This window comes from Achroia grisella, unplaced genomic scaffold, assembly GCF_030625045.1.
Source record: "Achroia grisella isolate CSIRO2021 unplaced genomic scaffold, CSIRO_AGI_Agris_v1 utg1295, whole genome shotgun sequence".
Classification (NCBI taxonomy): domain Eukaryota; kingdom Metazoa; phylum Arthropoda; class Insecta; order Lepidoptera; family Pyralidae; genus Achroia; species Achroia grisella.
In genome coordinates, this window is record NW_026712613.1 from 771,495 (window position 1) to 792,271 (window position 20,777).

The 20,777-nt window shown below is 34.5% G+C and overlaps 1 protein-coding gene across 1 annotated transcript in view; it reads right to left on the reverse strand.

Annotated features, from left to right (window-relative positions):
- Nucleotides 1-20,777, reverse strand: part of LOC131855025 (neuroendocrine convertase 1-like) — a 33,262-nt gene that overhangs the window by 8,496 nt on the left and 3,989 nt on the right. Inside the window, exons 2-6 of the mRNA XM_059206234.1 lie at nt 7,040-7,144; nt 4,503-4,697; nt 3,227-3,373; nt 1,103-1,204; nt 857-974 (exon numbers count right to left, since the gene is read on the reverse strand). Coding sequence (XP_059062217.1) covers nt 857-974; nt 1,103-1,204; nt 3,227-3,373; nt 4,503-4,697; nt 7,040-7,144 — 667 coding nt within the window. The remainder of the gene's footprint in view (nt 1-856; nt 975-1,102; nt 1,205-3,226; nt 3,374-4,502; nt 4,698-7,039; nt 7,145-20,777) is intronic.

Genomic DNA, 20,777 nt, shown 5'->3' on the forward strand with positions numbered 1-20,777 from the left:
CAGTCAAACCAATCATCATGCATTATTAAAATATAGATTGACTACGGTCTTGTATGAAATAATCGTTGACGTTTACAAACGATGGCGCGATGTAGTAGATCACAGTAATGAGTGTAGAATGAATTATGCTTCTTTATCTTACATATAACTGTATCCCTCTCTAAATACGACCGTCGAACAGCGCAGAGCTCGTTACGGTACACTAATCTCTTTCCGGTTGATGTTGTCCTGGTAGAACGTGACGCAACATGACTTTCGGATCGTTGTTCGTGTCCGATCGTCGCGCACTGCCAGCGCGTATCGAGCGAAGATACGTTTGATAATGAATGGATGAAGTTCGTGTGAATACGATTTTATTGACTACATTTATTCATTCAACCCTATTGTTTCTTAGTAAAAAATAAGTTATTACATACTAATTCAATCAACCTATCAAATTCAAATAATTGATTTAGCCGAACTTTATTCTTAATTTTCAAAAATATTGTTTTCTGACTATAAAAACTTCACTAAACAATTATTATACGCCTACAAGTTATTTCTTATTAACAAAAATGATGTGTCTATTCTACAACAGCTACTATGTTTAGTAGTTGTAGTTCACATTACTCCTTTAATGACACTTTTTTCTCTATAACCCGCTACTGACTCTTTTCCAAACATTCTACAAAATTTTGAGTCTGAAAGAATTACTCAACATTATGAAAGATAGAGAAGTGTACACATTGCACTTTCACCTTTCATTTAATATTTCCTCTCTCTATCTTATAATTTAATCTATCTTCCTAACAAACGACATTTTGAGCTCAACATGGCGATCAATGTACTAGGCTAACATAAACGTTAGCGGTATTACCAATCGCTTCTCCTTCAATCCGGTCTGTAATTCGCCCGTCGAGCATTCGAACTCCGCCTACTTTAGCTCCCCAGGCCACGCCCACACCACATTTCAAATTGTTTGCCGTCATTGCTATCTGCAATAGAAGATTAAAATGAACTTGGTTTTTGAAATAGGAACAGCATAGCAACACTGAATAGGAAAGTTGTTAGAAAAACTGTAAAATATAATACTTTATTGAAGCTAATAAGTACTATAATTTACCTCGCCAGCACATCTAGTACCATGCGAATTCTTTTGCAGGTCTTCGTACCGTGGTTGGGGGTCTGAATCATTATCATTGCAATCCCAGCTTATTTCCGGATCCTGGAATCAAATTTACCAGTTATTGCTATATAGTTACATAGAGACGTGACTTGAGAATTCATGATAGTAGGTACAATAGGGGGAAAGGACTGTTACATTAATAGCAATGTACCATGTAGTTACCATTTATTTTTACCAATTGCCGTTATGTATATATACATAATAGAAATAAAAAAATATAGAATAACACAATTGAAAAATGTACTTCAATTCTCGACCATTGGAGGTAAAGCGGTGAGCCCGTCAAAATCAAACTAAGTTAAATTTATAGAGAACTCACATTATGTTTTTTTTGTGATTGTTACCAAACTAACCTGCCCTTTAACTGTTAGGTTGGCGCCTAATGGTAAGTGAGGAGTTCTTTGGTATATATGAATTGAGATAACATGTTCCGGTACCCTGTATTTTCACTACCATACCTCATCCTTCAACCGAAACGTAAGCTAGCTGCTAAACGTGTGTTTATGTAGTTCTGTCAAAGTTTTTTTTAAAAGTAATGTAGTAGTAATGTTGAAATCAACAATAACCACTTTGGTAGATTTAGTAGTTTTCAATTATCTACCAAAATATTGATGCCTGGTTGACGTTTAGTGATCATGCGCGGTTGCCTTACTTGTAAAGGCGGGCCTTACCCATCCGAAGGTGTCCCGACGGGCCAGCGGTACGACTCGCGAGGCGAGTCGGCGCGTTACGTCACTGACGAAGTTACCAGGACTTTAGAAAGCCGTAGAGATTGTTTTTACTAACTCCGGCTCAACTCGGAGATTGTTGTCGATTTCGAATATTGGCGCCAGGAAGTTCAGAAATTGTTATATGACTTTAATACGTTTCTAGTTTATTTACTTCTGAATCAAACAGCCATTAGTTAACGATACCATAATAATATAAACAAGTCAAAGCACATAACTGTTTAATAAAGTAGTACCAGGCCTTGATGTTATTCAAGATAATAAAAAAACTTGAGAAAAGTATGGAATTTCATTATTAGTCTTATAGAATTGGATTGCAGATTGCCGCTTATATTCAATAGATTGTTATTAAAATTTATTGAAAGTATGTTTAATAATATACATTTGTTGATTTCATTATTTTTATCTAGCTAACCTTAAATAGATTCACTTGACAAAAACATGACAATATTGGAAATTAGATTTTTTATTTACTAGCTTTCTGGTTGCATCTAAAAATTAGTCGTGAAACAACAAACTTAGTTTTGCATTTATAATCTCAGTTAGGATCAATGATACGGTTTTATTCATCTGTCGTGTTTTGGTCCCCTGACTTGCGCCATGCACACGGCCGCCATATGCCATGCGCCATCCGAAAACTGCGGCCGACTCTCGTGGCGAGTCGGCGGGTTGCTTCGCCGGCGAACGTACTAGGACTTCAGAAAGTCTAGGAGAGTTGTTCATATTTATAAAATGACGTCATCTAGTGACGTCAGATGCGAGGTATTTGTAACATGTTTTCTGCTATTTTGGATTGTTATTCGATACGAAAATCTATGTGTAATACTATAAAGTTCAAATTGATTTGTTGATAATAATTTTGCAAATGCCTTATATTGTAGTATAACGTTTGCTATTTGGTATCCATGAATTCGAACAATGAACAGATAGAGAAGGTACAAAATTGAAAGCGTTTATTATTATTTTTTTGTATTTAATGTATGATGTGGTGAGATGATGGAATGGTGTTACCATAATTTATGTATATACCATCGGTTTAACAAACTGCTTTTCTTCTGCACTTTCGATATTCGCGGGTTCGATTTCTCGCACAGCACAAAGATTTGTATTCATGAATATGATTGAATGTGTCTGTCTGGGTGTTTTATGTATGTATTTACGAATAAAAATATCTATGCATTGGTATCAGTTATCTAGTATCCATAACATAAGCTTTATCTAGCGTAACTTGGGAATAGATGGCGCTGTGTGACTTGTCCTGAGATTATTATTGTTTTACTTTGTGCGTCTGTTTAGTATATCATTTGTATTATTTATAAAAATAATGACTTACATAATTTGCTCTTAAATCGGTATGATTATGCTCAATACCATCATCAAGTACAGACACCCGCACCCCGCTGCCATTGAAGCCCATACCATAAACTGGTAACACGTTCAAATCCAGTCGAGGCAAATTGTTCAACGTGCGTGTATCTTGCTGGAAACAAACAAATATGTTAATGCTGTATGAAACTATCGATATCCGGTCATGAAACAAAGTGTCTCTGACCATATAAGCACTGTTACTGGAGCGGGAACACAACTACTATTTTAATAAAATCCAAATATTAGTAAAAATGTGTATTCTTCCCAAAAGGGCTCACAGCAAGAAGTAACAAAAAAATATATGGTTAGTCAAAAGTGACGTATAAAAAATATAAAGTTTATAAAAAGAATGGTAGACAAGCTGCCAGTAACAAGCACTAAACACCTAAAAAACTTATGAAAAAGCTTGTTAAATCGATTAAGAAACATTTACCATTAATGTTAATTCCCGAAAACGATGGCCTACAAAGCATGGGTAACTAGCAGACCCGCGCAACTTCATCAGCATTAATTAAGCTTACCCTATTAACATATATTTTTAAATTATGCCCTGTGCTATTCTGACGTCTATCTAAGCTATATTACTGTAAAGTTTCATCAAAATGCGTTCAATAGTTTTTGCGTGAAAGAGTAATAAATATCCAGCATTACATTCATACTCACAAACTTTAGCGTTTATAATATTAACTAGCGGTGTCCTCGGTTACATCTGCGTTAAATTTCTAGTCTATGTATTATTCTGATGTATAAGCTATATTACTGTAAAGTTTCATTAAAATCCGTTTAGTAGTTGTTAATATACAGCCATCCATCCATAAACTCATAATCATAAATAACCATAACCATAAATTTCATAAACTTTCGAATAAATAACATTAGTAAGATATACCTAGGTGAAGAAGTGAAATGTAATGTAAGGTACCAGTTCCATAGATTAAAAATTCTTTAGGCATAGATTATTCAGTATTGTATCTCCTTTTTTTTATTATATATTAGGTCTACAAAACTGAATGTCTTACAGAGAGCATAATTTTACGTAATATTATGTTATCTGTGATTTTACATAGATGAAATAAACTTTTTAAGTAATACATCCTACTAGATGTAGACACAGCGTGCATTGGTTAATTTTAACACATACAAACTGAAACTATACGGTAATAATTTGGATTAATAAAGAAACATTTTTCTATTTCAAGTACAATTTTCCTGTCCTTTTAATATTACTCCTTAGTCCTTACCAAATACCACTCTTGGTTCCAAAGTTCGTCGTTGAAGAGAGGTTTTCTTCCTCGAATTCCTGCAGCCCTTGTTCTCCTGTCTAAACTAGTATTGGATTGTTTGACCCTTTTCACCCGGTGGATCTCAGCATCCGGATCTAGCGTATAGTATCTTTTGACTCGCGATTTGAGGAAGACTTGCTCTGCCCAGCGCACCTGTTATAAAAAAAAGTATTTCTCAATTATTCATTTCTATAATCATTGTTAAGCAGATGTCACTACGACTGATTATATATTATATTGTGTACTTAATATCTTACCCTAATAAATTAGTGCTTGTTGGTGGTTTGTATTGGCACGTTTCGAATTAAAAATATAAAGTTACAATGATTATTTAAAAGAGCAACACGCAAGTTTTTTGCTCGTTCTTTTTGTGGTGAGCTTTCCGAATGAGCGGTCGATTAAAAGAATGATAACTATGACTATTCAAAAGTGCTTAAATTAAGTTTATTTGTTTACCATTTCAGTTAGGTATATAAAAACATTTTTAGTCCGTATTTTTATGAATACTAGTGACCGTCCAATGGTCGACCTTATTTAATTTAAATTCTAACTTTGAATTATTGTCTTTTGTGATTGTTTGTATTAATTATTAAATAATATATTACTTTTCAATCTATTGTAAATACTTTGAATATAATTCTATTCAAAAACACTATAATTTCTATGCCTGTGTGTATACATGGTAGTGTGTGTAATGTTTTTTTTAATGTATAATTTTTTAATGCAACGGAATTTAGCGAAATACGGCTCGTGCAAAACCGGTGCGGATAGCTAGTTAATATAACAATAATAATAATCTCAGGACAATTCAAATAGCGCCATCTAGTTAAGCTAGCTAAAGCTTGGTTATGAGTCCTAGATAACTGATACATATTACATAGAAAACATCCAGACCGATACAAACCATCGTACTCATGAATAAATGTTTGTCGTGCGAGGAATCGAACCCGCAACCATCGGAAGTAAAGCTGTGTGCTAAACCACTTGACAACCGAGGCCGCATATATGTATACATTGTGACACGACGTGGTATTGAGTAAATACTACGGAAACGGGTGGGCGTGGCACAAATATTTCGGCAGTCCGACGGAATTGAAAAAGACCACGTGGATACCGGTTGGAAATGACTAGGGCAACATAGATCGGTGACGGTGTCAGAGAGAGCCAACCGCTCGAGCATCCCCGTTCGTGTACGAGGTTTTTCGTCTTCGATACGAGTTACTAGGATATCATAATTCTAATACAGTTATTCTGATATACGGAAACATACGAGTAAACTTGTTGCTAAAAAGTTTTTGCTGTTAATTTACGAGTTAATTATTGAATTCGTTCATTGAATAGAATAGAATAGAAAATCATAAAGTGCTTAAATAAACTTAATTTAAGCACTTTTGAATAGTCAACAATTTTTTTTAATCTACCGCTTATTCGGAAAGCTGTGTCATCACAAGAAGAATAAGCAAGAAACTTGTGTGTTGCTCTTTTAAACAATCCTTATAACTTAACATTTTACAAGAAACGTGTGAATACAAACTACCAACCAGCACTAATTTATTTAGGCTCAAATATAAAAACACAATAAGATTAAATCAGTAGTAGTGATAAGAGCAGACCAGTCCCTACTAATTCTTCCATTTAACTTTTCTTTTTATATATTTAAAATTAATAATATCATGAATGCTATTTCTTTTTTTTTAGTGGCTCCACTGACACGCTGCAGTGACACGCTGCGGCACCATCTGATTGAAGGCCATTTCAGCACATAGCTCATACAAAAGATTATTATTGTATGTTTTATTTTCAGAGCTTTTGCTGGGTTTTTATGCATTGTGGCTTATATCAACGGGTCAAAACCCGTGGAGTGTGTGTGTGGATGTATGCGTGTTTGTGTGTATATTTACTGTGAGCCTTTTAAAATACGTGATTATTATTATTATTAATTGTCACTGAGAGTAGTCACTTTATTGATGTTTAATATAATTATCAAAAGTTATAAAAAAAATGAGGTAACCCCAGTTACTTAGTTCGATATCGTCGTAGAAGGGTGCTAAGGGTGGTTACCCTGATGTTGAGAGTTGAGGTCTATGCGATTGACTCACCCTTCTGGAGGAGAGGAGATTGTTAGTAATGTGGACTAATGATCTTATTGCTAGCAAAGTACCAGGTCAGGTTGACGCGGTTCCCCTGGAAACCATTGTGATAAATTCGTGACGAATTTGTCACGATGGGCTAACTGACCTGACCTAATCTTATCATCCTCAACTGGTGCCCCGCCAGCATAACCGTAGCGCAGGCGGGTGCACCATTATATTATCATTACATAGTATAAAATAAAGTCGCTGTCGCTGTCTGTACCTATGTATGCTTAAATCTTTAAAACTACGCAACGGATTTTGACGCTGTTTTTTTTAATAGATAGAGTGATTTTAGAGAAAGGTATATATCTATAATACACCCATGTACACCCGTGTGAAGTACATCCATAAAAAACTCACCCTTCTGTCTTTGACGAGTGCGGACGTGTGCTGGGTGCCAGGGGTACGCCTTTGCATCTCGTGCTCGTATTTCAAAAACGTATATGTGTTTGGAAAACTAGTCACCTGCAACAATGAATTATATGAATTGATTATACGGTATGACTACCGCATACGTCATACTCGTGGACGAGTGCTTGTAGAGACTGGTCTACTCTAATCACTACGACTAATTTAATAATTTAGTTATACTCAACCAGTTGATTGTGAATTTTATATATTGATTCATGAATTAGTTGTTTTTATCTATACATATAAATAAAACTGGAGTGTCCGTTTGTAATATTGAAATAATAATTTTTTACTACATGCATATGAATATAAATACGGTACATACACCAAAATAACATATTTTACAATTTTTGTCGGTCTGCTTATTTGTTCCGGCTAATCTCTGAAATGGCTGGATTGATTTTGACGGGACTTTCTTTGGAAGGTAGTTGATGTAATAAAGAGTATCCTAGGCTACTTTTATTTTAGAAAAATAAAGTTTAATTCCACGCGGACGAAGTCGCGTGTACAGCTAGTATAATATATAATTCTACTAAAACATCATGACAGGTGCTAATAACATACCAATATTAATGAGTAAGAAAAAATTGCCCGAAATTTTTTTTTCCGACTACTCTTATGCTGATGGTCGTAGCTGGCCTTTACAGACTGGCAGTCAACGGACGATAGGGGACGAGTGCAAATGGCACTCCAAACCAAAGGAAGGGCAACTCCTGCCTGACGGATACGAGTTTAGTCTGAGGGCACCGCTAGGGGGTCGAATCTCGGTTTGAGTTCGATTGGGGGATCCATTCGGGGGATCGATCGTAGTGGGAATGAATTAGTACTAGTCGGTACTTTTTATGCACTCATTTCAACTTAAAACTGTAAAGCTACAACAAATATTTGGACGCTGGCTCCCTACACTAGCCCGGGGCCCTAGACTGCACCAAATGGGGTACAAATGAGAATAACGAATTCTCAAAATTGGATTTACAAGACTAGTTGATGCCGGCAATTTCGTCTACGTATATACTCTTATATATAATTAGTAACTTTGAGTTCTATTTTTTATTTTTATATGTTGTATATATTGCTTGACAAGTCGAAAACTTAAATTCATACTCTTTGTTTTTTTTTTTGTGACAAATAGTAGATATTTTCGCCAAAGTCCAATCTATCAGTACATATAGACATTTATCATAATTCGTTTAGTCATTTTAGCGATAAAATGTTAGGTCCAGTCAGAGTTGATGTTTAGAGACAGATTTACATTCTCACCTACAATATTAATATGTATAGAAAAAAACATCTATATAAAAAAAATCAATACTATTTTTTCTGAGTTGTTACAAACCATACAGTGTAACACAGAGACTCACATCTCTGTTCTGTGGAGTGTAGAGTGCACATGTAATATGTCTATTTTTAGAGGGTGAATACCAAATCTGGCAGAGGGAGGTAGGGGCGTGCAATATACTGCTGACATTTGAAATTGGTTAGTTCAATTCGTGTCAATTTATTATAATTATAATTTTAATAACTGTAAATAATAAGTAAATTTACAAAGTAAGATATTTTTTACACTGTCATATAATTGATATATATATTTCAGATGTTTATAAACTTTCATTCATTGTAGATTGTTTTTTTTTTTGAGATAAAAGCTTCCTTAGTTCGTCGTCGTGATATAATTTATCTTCCGGTCAAACTTTATTAAAACCGGTACAGCCTTTTAGTTGTGAAAAGACAGAAGATAATAATGCTATTGTATTCGTCATTGCTAACAATGTACCATGTCATGTCACCTTCACGCGGTACCTAGAAACCATCGTGATAAATACCTAGTGAATTTAACAATAAAATAACGGATTAAAATATATATATATAATAATCGTCACCATTGAAGTGCATTTTTATTTTTTTTTCTGACAAACAATCCTAAGTTCATTGAACTTTACTGTGACGTCAGTAAACATCTACGCTTATAGGTAGCGAATTATTTAGATAGAAACTTTTCTACTGTTACTTTTTTATAGAGTTCCATTTTCAAAATGCCAAATCACGACATCCCCACTCTGCCGCTTTCTGTTCAAAATACACTTCTATGCACTCATTTATTCCTGGTATTTGACGTCTAGAACAATAGAATGTAGGCGGCGCCCTAGACGACATTTAACACCTTCAGGGACCGACTGAGATTTGGGCGGATTAGGAAACTCGGATCTGCGGAATCAGGCTTTGAAGTTAACGATTGAATATTTCTTTTTTTATGATTCTATAATGATGATATTAAGAAAAATCACATGTACAAATATAACGGACAACGTATAAAAAAGACAGTCAGTCTGGATCCTGAAGTTATTGCCCTCAGGATGTCTGTTTTACATTGCTGACGTCTGGATAGGTTCTTTCTCGTCTTCAAATTATTCCCATTTATGATATCCTGGTATTTATTGTTAAGTGAATCAAAATTACCAAGAAATCTTGAAATTTATTCGTAAAGATGAATTTGCAGAGTTGGTTAGCCATGCGGCTTAAAATAGAGTTCTGTTTTAAGATTTCCTTATTTTGACTGCTGTGAGGATTTGTTACCCTGGTCAGCTTTTACAACATCTCAGGGATCAAAACGGGTACTCAGTTACATATTCGTACATCTTACAGTATCAGTTTCCTCAAATATGTCCCATCTTTCCACGGGTTCAGTCCTATTAGTACACCTATCAATGGTTATAAATTTACTAATAAAATGTGTACTGTGGCTGGCGCCTAAATTCACGCGGTGCTAAAATGTTGCTCAGACACAATTATCAGGAATTCCTTTTTTATTAATCTGTACTTAATTTCGCTACATTCAAGGAAGGAAATAACTTTCTAGGAGAATACTTCATTGACTATAGTGAAAAAACCGGTAAAAATTAATCGCAACAACAGACGATGTTGATTAAAAAACAATGCAAGTGTCATCAAAATAAGGTTCAAAATTGTTTACTATATAAGAAGCACAAGAATAGTAGTGACTTAAAAAACTCTTAAAATAACAATCTTCATACTTATGTTTATACCAAAAAGAAATTAAAGAGTATATTGGAACCCCTTATTCCAATTTCGCTTCAATTTCTGGCCCTTTAGTTTTCTGCGTGGTTTGTAAACTTTCAACTTTATTGCAATGACATTACGACTCCAAGCTCAGAATTTCTATGGTTCCGGAAAAAAATAAAATTACGCGAGATTTTCCGTTACAATTCAGACTTGTATATCGTTATCAATTCTTTATCATATTTAACATGACGAACAATCTGTTTTAGTTTTGTCTTACATTAAATAATTAATGTTATTTTGGTCAATTTTAAACAAGTTTTTATTGGATTATTTTCAATTTTACTAGTTCCGAAACAAAATACCATCCGTCAAGCGATTCATAAATAATACATTTTTTTTAATAATTTCATAATAATACCCAAAAATATTGCTGCGTACCGCCCTTTTGTTCTTTATAATTGTTTATTTAATTAGTCAACTGTTTCATATGAAATTCTTAAAAATAGACACTGCTTAAACACTTTATAAGGGGATAATCATTAGAATGTGGACTGATATAACTGCTAGCAATATACTATGCCAGAGTGACCTCCACGCGGTTCCTCCTGGAATCAACATTCCATTATCATACATAATCATAACAAAAAACATCGTTCATTCTTTCTTTCAATCAAATCAAAATGGATGTCGTCATGTGACGGCCCAAACACACGGGTATACCAGAGTAACATAAATAACAGGATATTGTACGGTTACACACAATACCATCCTACACATGCAATACGAGCGTAGGCAATCACTCCTCTAAAAACATTGTTATGGGCACGGTAAAGTTAAAATGCCATGTTTACTCCATGTTTTCTATTCTTATTTAAGTTTTTAAATGTCATTTCCCATATATTTATCTCGAAATCTATATGGTGTTTCTATTTTCTTCAAAAAAAATAATAATAATTACCAATTGATTATTTCTGTATATTATATGTAGGGGATAGTAAACAAACTACGTTCGAGTAGTTGATTTGTTAAGTAACCATAAGTCAACACACTTATACTCATACTTCGATAAACCCCACACACCTTTTCTACATGGAAACTACACACTACACAAACTCACAAATGTTTCATACGTTATACACACAAACGGGGCTACATACAGTTCATAGATTTATAAATACAGAGCATCACACGTGTGCACTATGTGTCACACGTCGTCGTTGGAGTCATGTGAGTTTTCAGAGTCACACATGTACCAGGGTAGCCGAAGTGCCGAGGAGGTTATAATCACATATGAGAATATGCGCGTTATCGAACGAGGGAGTCGGGTAGGGTGAGTTGCGTGCGAGGGTGTGGCTGGTACGCTATTATTATTCTACACACATACTTACATTGGTCATATTTAATAGTAGCTGTGCCCGCGGTTGCACTCGTGTTAAAATTCAATATATAAATTAAAATTAAAATATTGTCTATGTGTATCAGAATTACACATAGACAATATAATAATATAAGCTATATTACTGTAATAAACATATACAAATGTCCATACCTACAAATTTTTCGCGTTTATAACATTACTAGCCTCCCGGCTTCGCACGGGTGTACCTGTACTATACATATATACCTTCCTCTTGGATCACTCTATTAAAAAACCGCTTCAAAATCCGTTACGTATAGTATTAAAGATTTAAGCATACATAGGGACGGACAGACGGCGACAGCGACTTTGTTTTATGTATCTAATGATTAATATTAAGATATCGAGGGCAAATCGAAGTACCTCCGTACAATGGGTCTAAAGTCTTACTGTCCGTATTGTGAATGTACAATTGTTTCAAGATATTTTTATTATTATCTTAATAATAATATTATAAACGCGAGAGATTGGTTAGGTTGGATGTTTGTTACTGTTTCACGCAGAAACGGATCGGGGATCGAAATTACGCCGGCCTGAGCCGAGATTCGTTCATAAATTAGCAAGAACAAACAGATAGAGAGTCAGAAATTATAGTATTTAAAATATAATTATTACAGAAGTACCGTATATACTTTTATATGCATTTAGTGAAAAGCTATCGAATTGAAATTACAAACACATACTTCAATTTTACTTATTTGTATATATAAATACCACCAATTTCTTACATATATAATAAAATAATGTGCTTGCTTATAAATCCAAAAGTAAATTAATTTAGTAATTAATTTACTTTTTTTTTTCGGACTACTCTAATGCTGTTGGCCGCAGCTGCAAAAATCACATTTTGAAGTAGTCTTCAAAATGTGATTTTTGAATCAAGTTCGAAGACTCTAGTGGTGCCATCAGACTAAAGTCGTATCCGTCAGGCAGGAGCTGGCCTTCAGGCGGTCCATAAGTCCTTCCGCGGGTTTGGAGTGCCATCTGCACTCGCCCCCTAACGTCCGGTGAATCTGTAAAGGCCAGCTGCGGCCAACAGCATTAGAGTAGTCCGAAAAAAAAAGGGTTTTGATGAAACTTTACAGTAATATATATAGCTTATACATCAGAATATATATGTATATATATTATTAATTTATTATTATTATTATTATTAATTAATTAATTAATATTATAAAGCGGAAGAGTTTGTTTGAACGCGCTAATCTCAGGAATTACTGGTTCGAATTGAAAAATTGTTATTGTGTTGGAAAGACCATTTGTAGAGGAATGCTTTAAGCTATATAAGATTACATTACGACCAATATAAGCGAAGTATCAGTGAAAAATGTTGCAAAATCGGGGAAAATTATTCATATTTGAGTCTTCCGTTGCGTGCGTAAACGGTTCAAGTTACCACACGCGAACGAAGTCACGGGCATAGCTAGTTATGATTATGATGCTCTAGTGCAGGCATAAGCTCTTTTTCTTTTGTTTTTATTTTTGTCTATAATTTTCTTAGTTTTTGGTAAATTTAATTGTATTGTAAATTTTATTATACTAACGTGATGTAAGTGACGTCATAGAATGTATTTCTTTGAATTATACAAACTCGGTGGAGGGCGTCGATATACGCAACACAGTTTTATACATCTGTTAACATCATGGCTTCTTCAGTGAATCGGTACACGTAATTCGTAAACAGTTCAAGTCATCATCATCTGCTTCTTCCTTATCCCATTTATTTGTGGTCGTCGTAATATGTTTTTCGCTTCCATTCATCCCTGTTCGCAGTCATCGCGTTATTTACTTCCTTTCTTACCATATCATCTTTCACACAGTCCATCCATCTCTTTTTCGGCCTTCCTCTGCTCTATAACCATTCACATTCATTTGTAACATCTTTCTTAAAATATTATCCTCGTTCCTACGCATTACATGTCCATACCATGATAGACGCAAACGGTTTAAGTAACCCCTAAAAATATACATGAAGTGTTTTTGATAACCACGCGAACAAAATCGCGGGCACAGCTAGTTATTATCATCATCATCAGCCTGTGTCTGTCCACTGTTGGACATAGGCCTTTCCCAGAGACTTCCACCATGTCCGCATCCATCCACTCCCGGCCACCTTTATAATGTCGTCGGTCCATCTTGCAGGAGGGCGCCCGACACTCCCGACACTCGAGGGGGGAAGGGGATTGTTAGTAATGTGGACTGTTGACCCCATTGCTATCAATGTACCATGTCAGGTTGACCTCCATGCGGTTCCCCCTGGAAACTATCGTGATAAATTTTTGGTGAATTTGTCACAATGGGCTAACTGACCTGACCTCATGATCATCTTATCATCCTCCACTGGTGCCTCGCTAGCGTAAACCGTTAGCGCAGGCGGGAGCACCATTCCATTATCATCCATAAAAAAAAAAGAGACTCCGTCGACCCATACGCGGCCTCCACTCCATAGTTATACCACAGATAACATAATATTACATAGTTATACTATAGTCCAGCTAGTTATACTATATAAATATTTATTCTGTGCTGATACTGATATCATTATTAATTTATATTGTCACTAAAGTGCACACGTTCCTAAACTTCATAATTAACTTATATTATTTCATTTTTTGAGTGTGCAATATATTTTTTCTCTTAAGGTGAGAACTTCTATGGGACACAGTTACCTAGAGATATATTAATATAATAATTGCAATTAATTATGTCTATTAAGACATACTAATTATAGTCCACTAAGCATTGCCGTGTTTAAACTGTGCTACCCCATCTTATAAATAACATAACGTATAAAAAATTTATACTATAAAGTTAACTCGGGACAATTCACACAGCGCCATCTAGTTCCAAGGTAATCAGAGCTTTTTTGTGGGTATACATTTTTTTTGTATGAACACAAAAAAAAATCGAGACCGATACAAACAATAATCCCTTTGAGTTAGCATTTAAGAAATGGTTAATAGATAAATGATTTTACAATATACAGGAGTATTTTCAACGATGATCGACTGCTACAACATATCCTCAGCGCTGACTACAAGAAGCTCAACTTCAAACACGGATTACATTCTATAAATGTTAATTATAAATTGTTATTATTACATTTCATTTTAATTCTCTGATCTTAATTTTGGACATGCATATTGTTATTACTATATTTTGGACATTCAACAATTTAAATAATTATGACATTCGTTGTTAAATGTTAACAACGAATGTTAAATTTAATATTTGCATGCTCAAAATGTAGCTGACTATGGATTTGTAAATTAATTTGTAAGAATAATGTAACCTATTCAAAGCAAATAAATAAATAAATACTCAGGAATAAAAAAAAATATCTTATAGGAATCAAACCCCCGTCCATCGGAATTAAGGCGGTGTGATAAACCGCTATACCACCGAGGCCATCAACACACAGACATGCTCGTACTTAAAACACTACTACCGGAACAAAAATAGAACTACTATACGGATAGCCTCTACCTGTGTATATATTTTCATAGACAAAAATAGATACATCAACACACAAACGTTACCGTTTCATTGCCACATGCCCGCCCCTTGAACAGGTGGTTTCAGTCACTGTAACGAAATTTCTGAAATATAATTCCTTCAATGTTCTACATTCCTAGTACCGGCGACGCTTTGTCTACAGTTAGCGCCGCCTGAAAAACTCGGTTTTCATGGTGGTTTCATGGCTTGTAGTGACATCTATATATTTCTTAAGACAATTAATAATTTGAATAAGTAGTTGCAAGATTTGTGTGAGACTTGTGTGGGTTAATTCACACATGTAATAAAATCGTTAACGAACTGTAAACATGAAAAAAAACATGTTTATTGTATTTATGTGTTAATAATAGTTTTTACAATTTGTCTGTGCAAGAAAAGGCTTAATCAATGTAGCGTATATATATCATTCGGTTAAGAAGAATAATAAGTTTCTAATCTAATATAATATCTAATATTTTTTTTTACAAATACAAATAATACAAATAATTAAGAAGTCCCTGAATTCTGAGGTAGGTATAGAAAATACCTGGGTTTCAGAAGTCTGTTCTCTTTCATATTGAGATCATTAGTCTGTAATATATCATAACAAACTCACTTAAAGTACACTTTAAGTGAGTTTGTTATGATATATTACAATTTAAGTAGGTTGGTGTAATCATAGGAGTGTGTGTGTGTGTGAGTGTGAGTGTATGTGTGTATGTCTTGAGAAATTGGTGATAATCTAGAAACGCCTATATATGTAAGTGCTATTACCGTATCAATAATTCTGTCTGTTCATAATCTAGTGTTAATAACCATTTCTTAAGGTTGTTTTTGGCTATATGGTGTGTTTGACAATGAAAACTTATTTTTTTGTTAATTTTATTATATATATATATACACACATGAAAAATTGTTGAAATAATAAGTTGTAAAACGAATTAATAACGCTATTTATTATTACATCAATTATCCTTGAAATAATATATCATCTGCAGATTTTGCCAAACTGAAGAGAAACGCCACTATACATGCTATGTGGTTGTAGCCCATTCATGCATAAACGAAATATCTCCTTTAGAAAGTTTACACTCTTTTCTGAGGAGATAAAAACCATCCCTCCTAGGAATATCCTTCAGTTCTTGTCCCTGACGGGTCTAGTTAACGAACTCTGAAAAAGGGCAAGTATAATAGATCTATGTAGGTTGCAGTGCTACAGGTGTTACAGGCATCCGACAATAGCCCAAACAACCCAATAAAAAAGAAAGGTTCCTTGTCCCTAAAGCACTTTCTCCCCTTCGGGGGTAGTGGATACTACAGCAACAGCAGTTATTAAATAGAGCAGTCAGCAACATAATCGTTGTGAGGAATGCAATGCACTTTTCATATTAAATTTCGTTAATACCCGTTCATCCTTTTAGCCGAGAAAAGGTACAAACAGTCATACTTTCAAGATATAATATTAGTACGGATTTGAACAAGAAAATATTGTATTTGAGTTCATTGAACAATAAGGTTGTTTTCCGTTGAATTAAATTATATTCAAATGAGGTGACCGCGCGTAGGCAGACATTAATCTCGGAGCGTTAAGAATAATAAGATTTAGTTTGTAGGAAAATGCGGTTGATTCTGAATATTATCTTAACAATGCTCTAATTTTAGAGATGATTAACATTTAGATTGGATGCGTTATTCTCTAAAACTGTGACGAAAGTATTCGCAACTCCATCGTCTACAAGTTTCTAATGTCCCAGTACTACTATTCTAAGAAATATACTGGATATATATAGTTCTTTCCCAATAGATAATGTTTTTGTGATGTACTTGCAAAGCGAATTGAAGGAGGCAGAAGTGAGACAGAAGATGAAACAAAGGTACAAACGCAGATGACTAAGTCTCTCTCTATGATCAATCATCTTCCGTTGGAAATAAAATGTCGTAACGTGGACTGACTTCACATTAAACTTAAATCTATGTTATCTGGAGAAGTACTAATGGAAGGGTCTCGAGTGTTGACAGAAATATTACAAGTTTTTTTTGGGACTACTCTAATGCTGTTAGCCACAGCTGGCCTTTACAGCTGTAACATGATACCCTCTTCGTCCGGAGAAGCTTCTCCGGACGAAGAGGGTGAGTACAGATGGCATTCCAAATCAATGGAAGGACTTATAGAGTGGCTTAAGGCCTACTCCCGCCTCACCGATACGACTTTAATGTGAGGGCACCGTTAGGTGTTCGAACCTCGCCTCAGACCGTCGTAATTTCGATCCTCGTTTGAGTTGGACAGGAAATCAATCGGAGGGAGCTTCTAATGTCCCAGTACTGGGTATAGTTCTTTCCCATAAATAGATCATGTTTTTTGAAATTAATTTACAAATTGCAAAGCAAATTAAGGAGGTAGATGTGAGGCAGAAGATAAGACAAGCTACTAATATTAAAGTAGGTATATCATCTTCCTTTGAACATAAAATGTCGTAACGTAGACTGACTTTACACTGAATTTAAATCTATGTTATCTGGAGAGCACCTCGAGTTTTGACAGAAATTACAAGTGTAGGCACTGTTTGATACAAAAATTCAATGGTTATTTTTTTATAAAGATTTCTTTTTTTTTCTATACTGATTCGTGTCTACTAGGATATAAGGAAATCAAAGAGAGATCACGTCAATGAAAGACTATTTTTTATGTTATTGATCAATGATTGAAATGAAATTATGGGCTCATGCTCTATTCCCATACTCCTATGATCGTCCCTGGTGCCCCGCTAGCGTATACCGTTAACGCAGGCGGGTAACCCATTAATGTTCACTAAAAAAAACTATTTTTATTTATACTTACATCAAAAATTACACGCTGCAATAGATGTAAGTACGTCTGTTTACGTTTTACAAATTGAATTACATTAAAAACGTCTATTTCAATTAACCTTCAAAACAAGCAAATAAATCCAATAAAAGGATGGACGGCTCGTCGAATTGGCTTATTGGGATGCGTTGCGTCAACTACAGGGCTGGATTTACCATATCGGGGCCCCTAGACATGGATATTCTCGGGACGGCTGTTTAAGAAATGAGTTGAAAAATGTACCTCAATTAATCTCTACAAATATATATAGAATTACTCCTAAACAGAGTCATTTTACGTCCTAAATTTACGCTACGTAACACAGATCGGTTACACAACCAAGTGTAATGAATTTGTGATCTTATTTTGTCATCTGTATGATAATGATCATCATCATCAGCCCAATGCAGTTCATTGCTGAACATATTTCTCTTCGAAGTTACACCGCTGGGCATGATTTTCTGTAGGTACCCATCGAAAAAGACATTAAAACAATTGATCATATTCGATTTCTTTCGTGAATTCGTTGGGACCCGAGTCGAGGAGGAACCCCGAGGCCCCTACGGTGCCTTATGAATACAGCCCTGGTCACCTAGATCGTCTGCTCCGTCCCAACTACACGTAATCATGACAAATGCCCAGGAATTAGTTAAAACAATTTGTTACACTTTGCCAGTTCATCACTGACGTATTTACTCTTTCATTGAATTCATGGACTGCGTTTTGTGCCTTTTAACCGTAACTAATCTGTAGTTTCATAATAATACTAGACATTACCTGCGACTTTAACTACTGTTTTAGAGATTCGAGAGAACCTATGTTCATCCTCGTATTAAATTCATTAAGATTAGTTCAGCCGTTTATCCATGAAAAGGTAACAAACACACAAACAGGTAGATTTTCTAAATGATAATGTTAGTATCTGTGCATAGTATAAAATGAAGTCGCTGCCGGTCAACGACAGCGACTTCATTTCGCGTATTTCTTTTAAATTTCGTAGTGGATTTTTATGCAGTTTCCAGCAATAAATAGAGTGATTCAAGAGGAAGGTTTATGTGTATAATACATGCGTGTTATAGTATAGAACAAGCCGAAAAAATTAAAGATTTGTAATGCGTGCGCGCGAAGCGGGAGTAGTGCTCGTATTATATATTGTATATCTAAATACATAATCTATATATATAAATAAAATTGGAGTGTCTGGTTGTAACATAGAATTAACCGTTTTTAACTACATGCTATTGAATATACATTAACCAAAATAACATTTTTTACAGTTTTTGCCTGTTTGTTTCGACTAATCTCTGAAGTGGCTAGACCGACTTTGACGGAACTTTTATTGGCAGGTAGCTGATGTAATAAGGAGTAACTTAGGATACTTGTATTTTAGAAGAAATCTTCTATTTTAGAAAATAAAGTTATATTCCACGCGGACGAAGTCGCGGGAACAGCTAGTTATGTATATAAATAGCTAACTAAGATTCGTGTTATAAATGAGAAAGTGTCTGTCACTCTTATTTATAGGAACAACTATCTTTTTTAGACGCATTGAACCAATTTATTTATGCTCTAACTATGAATAATAAACAATACTGATAAATTTATTGTCAGGCGCTATTCAAGAAGTTCTTAGAAAAATAACATTTTTGTATAATAAGTGTATTGTTTAGATACGACACAGTTCACTAATCATGATGCACTCAAATCTAAAATGGTTCTGAATATCACACCTATTCATCAGGAAGTATATAGTCTCATAGGACATGTCTCGGTTGCGTCTGTAAACCAAATTCCAAATTTAAAACTAGTCTGATAGGACATGTCTCGGATGCGTCAGTACATCATGTTCCAAATTTAAATAAACCAGTAGTTTTATAGGATATGTCTCGGATGTGTCTGTACAACACGTTCCAAAACTAGTCTTATAGGACATGTAAATCTGGATAATTCACACAGCGCCATCAGTACAGCCATGTTCCAAATTACAAAATCGAGTCTGATATGGCACATGTCTTTCGGTACAAATAGAAAGCGTTGTGGATCGAAAAACTGTTCCAATAAAAACTATATAAGATATATAAATATAATATTATACATAAATAAATAAAAATACGGATGTGTCTGATACAAAAATTACATAAAATAAAATAATATATATAGATATAAATGTGATATATAATGTACACATATATAAATATATATATAATATATGAATATGGACTTAATTCACACAACGCCATCTAGTCAGTTAAAAAGTTTCTATGAGTAGTTAAAAAGCTTGTGTTATGAGTATATTAGACAACTGATATAAATAAATAGATATATATTGTAAATGTATACATAGAGAGCACCCAGACCGATATAAACAATCATACTCATGAATATAAATGTTTGTATAGTGCGAGAAATCGAACCCGCGCCCATCGGAAGCAAGGCGGGATAAGGCTAAACCGCTAACCTACCGAGGCCGTCAAATTTAAATTCAAAATATTTTTGATATTTTAATGACCTACTGGTCATTTTAGCATCTTATGAATGTTATAATTTTTCTTGTATCTGTATATAGATGATGGTCACCGTTTACCATCAGGAAAATTACCACCTCACCGCCCGTGTGCTCGCCACTCCAATTAAATAAAAAAAAAAATAAGCTGAAGTTGTTTAGTTACGAGTTGTTTCAGTTGTTCGTTGTTCAGTTAGAGTAGTAATATAATTACTCGACATTCATTGCACTAATGTGACGCTTACACACACTCTCGGCCTTACATACACAAACAGAAATAGCAATTGAGACAATGATATAGCTTTTATTTAATGGCTAATAATCAGTGATCGGTAGATTAGTAAAGTAGTTAGAGCTATTTATATATATTCTTTATTACACATATAACACAAAGACATTATAATTT